This window comes from Ruditapes philippinarum, unplaced genomic scaffold (genome assembly GCF_026571515.1).
Source record: "Ruditapes philippinarum isolate M1 unplaced genomic scaffold, ASM2657151v2 ctg8078_1_1_1_1, whole genome shotgun sequence".
NCBI lineage: Eukaryota > Metazoa > Mollusca > Bivalvia > Venerida > Veneridae > Ruditapes > Ruditapes philippinarum.
The window spans coordinates 1-3,468 of NW_026867041.1; the positions used below are offsets into that span (position 1 = coordinate 1).

A 3,468-nucleotide genomic window follows, 5' to 3' on the forward strand; every position below is an offset into this window, starting at 1 on the left:
CCCCGCCATTGTGACGAATTTTGTTCAACAACGCCACCACTTTATTGAAACATCATGACAGAAACTTTACGGGAGAAATAGACTGAGATACGTTGATAGTGTTTGTTTGCGCAATGACTTTTCATATATAATCATTTTTCATTTATAAATATTCATTTATTGTAAATAAATTTGTATATATTTTCTGTTCCGAGTTGTTGGTTGTTTTAGATAGCAATTGTGGTCGGCCTGGTATCCCATCGTAGTCCCTATTGTGACAACTTGGTAGACATGTTTCACCTTAATATCTAAGCTCTAGCTCCTTGGGTTTTTAAAGTATACATATACGGAAAATCGATGACCTCCCCCCCCCCCCGGGGCCAATTTTGACCCCAGGGCTTTAAATTGAACAAACTTGGTAGCCACTCACCAGAAGATGTTTCATGCTTAATATCTTAGCTCTAACTATGTGGGGTTTTTAAAAGAATTTTTTTAAAAGTTTTTATTATATACATATAAGGATAATCAATGACCCATGGGGGGGGGGTCAATTTTGACCCTGGGGCTTTTATTTGAACAATCTTGGTAGAAACTTACAAATAAATATTTTATGCCAAGTATCCAAGCTCTGGCTCTTTGGGTTTTTAAAAAGTTTTTAAAGTTTTTAGTATAAATATACAGTAAACTCCAACTGTATCGATATCGCTTGTAATGATATATCGGTTATATCGATACGTTTGTCTTGGTCCCTGCCAACTTCCATTATAACCTAACGGAAGCATCCTCGCATATATCGATTATTTCGGATATATCGATGTGGATTTTCAACCCCAACGCACATATATTACATCTTAAAACGATAATTTGCTGCACAAGTTTGTTGTGGAAGAACGGTCTCGGTCCCCTTGTTTTAATGCATAAATATCTGCTCGATTAAATACAATGACGCGGAACATGTTCTGTGCGTACGTAACTACCGTTTTGTTCTCAATACAGGTGAATTCATCTCAAAAAATAAAAGCATGGTTTTGTCCTTTTATTGTTTCCTTTCAATAACAATTTTTGTTGTAAATAAGTTATACATGTACATGTAGCTAAAACAGTGAACATGTCAGAAAAACGAAAAAGAAAAATTTTGGATATTGAAACTAAATATAAATTAATTCAAGAGATTAATCTTGGTAAACGTAAAAAACAGGACAATGCAAACGATTTTGGAATTAAACAAAACACATTAAAGGGATACTCAGGCAAAATAATGGCAAAAATATAAAAATGATCATCTGTACTCAAATCACCCTAAAATGACATTTCTTAAAGTCCCAGCATGAATTTCTGTATAAAGTCTGTATATTTTGGGTTTGAAGCTTAAATATATCTATATATGTTGAACGAAATTTAGACGCCAACAGAATCACCGAATAGTTTAAAAACAAGTCGTGTGATTTGAACAAACCCTAGAAGTTACAATAACAGGTATTGTGGATATTGTATGATTGAAACAAGTCTAAGTAGTTGATTTGACATGTTCTTTAACGTTTCCAGAATACACAGTGACAACTTTTGTGAAATCTTAGCGTTCTAACCTGACCCACGCGGGTCAAGTTAGGAAAACACCATTTTATTCTTTATATGGAGAAAAGTTTTGTTCTTTTGACTGTTTAGTGTATTCATTTTGAGGACATTTACAGAATAATGAAAGAAAAATCCATAACTAAGAAATTAAAATTTTGCCTGTGTCTCCCTTTAAGTTCAATGTGGAAAAATAAAGATTCTGTCATCAATGCATACGAGACTACGTCGATCAGCCCAGCCCGTAAACGAATGCGTCATGCCAGTAATAGAGACATTGAAATGGCGCTGTTTGAGTGGTTTAAGACTGTACGATCCCAAAATGTGCCTATTGATGGACCTATGCTTGCACGAAAGGCTAATTCTCTGGCATGTGAGCTGGGCATGGAAAATTTTCAGGCAACAAACGGATTTATTGAAAGATTCAAAAATCGTCATGGCATATCGAGCAAAACATTATCCGGTGAAGGTGCTTCCGTCGATAATTCACAAACTGAAAATTGGATGCAGTCAAAACTTCCAAGTTTGATCAAGGACTATGAACCAAAAAATGTCTACAATATCGATGAAACTGGCGTTTTTTATAAAATGACCCCAAATAAAACACTAGAGGTAAAAGGAACAAAATGTTTTGGAGGCAAACAAAGCAAGGACAGAATCACAGTGCTTATCGGCGCAAATATGGACGGTTCTGATAAACTTAAACTTTTGATAATCGGAAAATTCAAAAATCCTAGATGTTTTAAAAATGTTAAAAGTTTGCCGGTAGATTACGAAGCTAATCGTCGTGCTTGGATGAACTCAGAAATATTTATCAGTTGGGTGAAAAAACTTGACAAACGTATGACACGTGAGAAAAGATCTATTCTATTGTTTGTTGATAATTGCCCGGCCCATCCGAAAATCGAGGGATTAAAAGCTGTAAAACTGTTGTTTTTCCCACCTAACACTACATCTAAGTTACAGCCCTGTGATCAAGGGATTATCTTTTCATTCAAAAGGCATTACAGGTCACGTGTCCTTGACCATATTATTTCATGTCTAGACAAACATATCGATAAACAGATTAACATTCTAAAAGCCATACAATGGTTTTATGCGGCATGGAAAGATGTAACACCGACGTGTATCCAGAATTGTTTTAGAAAGGCTGGATTTATGAATCAAGCACAGCATGAAATTAATGCGACCCCGCAGGGGCATGTTTCCGATTCGTCTGACACAGACGAGTTCGAGGACGATGACATTCCGCTGGCTGAATTGGCATCGAAATGGAATCGCCTTAGAGTATTCAGTGACATAGACAAAAACATTTCTTTTGATGATTACATAAATGCCGATGAGAATGTTGTCTCTGTTGAGCAGAAGTCCGATAGCGATATAATAGCGGAGGTACAGCAAAAATTGAAACCCGCTGAAACCCTGTCGCAGAGTGACGAAGAGAGTGTCTCTGAGACTGTTGATGACCCCCCACCCACCATGAATGAGTTTCTTAATGCTATAGACACTTGCAGACGCTTTGTTCTTTCTAAGTCTGATTCGTGTGATTCTGTTTTCGGATGTTTACATGAACTTGAGAAATTTTCAGTTGAAATAGGGAAAGCCAAAAAGCAGACAAAATTAACTGATTTTTTCCGACAGTGAATGTCTTTATACATGAACAAAACTTAAACAAGATTTACCCATGAGTGTAAATAGTTAAAAAAGCAATTTAATTTTGACGTTTTTTTTTTTCCAGTGTATAAATTTAAGCCAATGTAAGGTTACCAGTACCTGTGTACATATTACTTTCGGTTTATGTCAGTTTTGTGTTTATTTTGATGTGCAACTGATTTTTTATGCATTCAACATTGATATGCATAAAAAGAATAAAGTTTTGTCACATGTCTAGTATATAATTTTACTGCTTATACATGT

At 35.5% G+C, this 3,468-nt stretch overlaps 1 protein-coding gene across 1 annotated transcript; it reads left to right on the top strand.

The window, feature by feature from the left end:
* Nucleotides 1–1,734: 1,734 nt before the first annotated feature.
* On the top strand, nucleotides 1,735–3,195 carry LOC132734612 (tigger transposable element-derived protein 4-like). The gene has a single exon (XM_060721406.1). The coding sequence runs from the start codon at nucleotides 1,735–1,737 to the stop codon at nucleotides 3,193–3,195; it is 1,461 nt and encodes a 486-aa protein (XP_060577389.1).
* Nucleotides 3,196–3,468: the final 273 nt, after the last annotated feature.

Bases quoted from the DNA above. Each gene is read 5' to 3' on its own strand.
- LOC132734612 (XM_060721406.1), top strand. From the start codon at position 1,735: ATGTGGAAAAATAAAGATTCTGTCATCAATGCATACGAGACTACGTCG.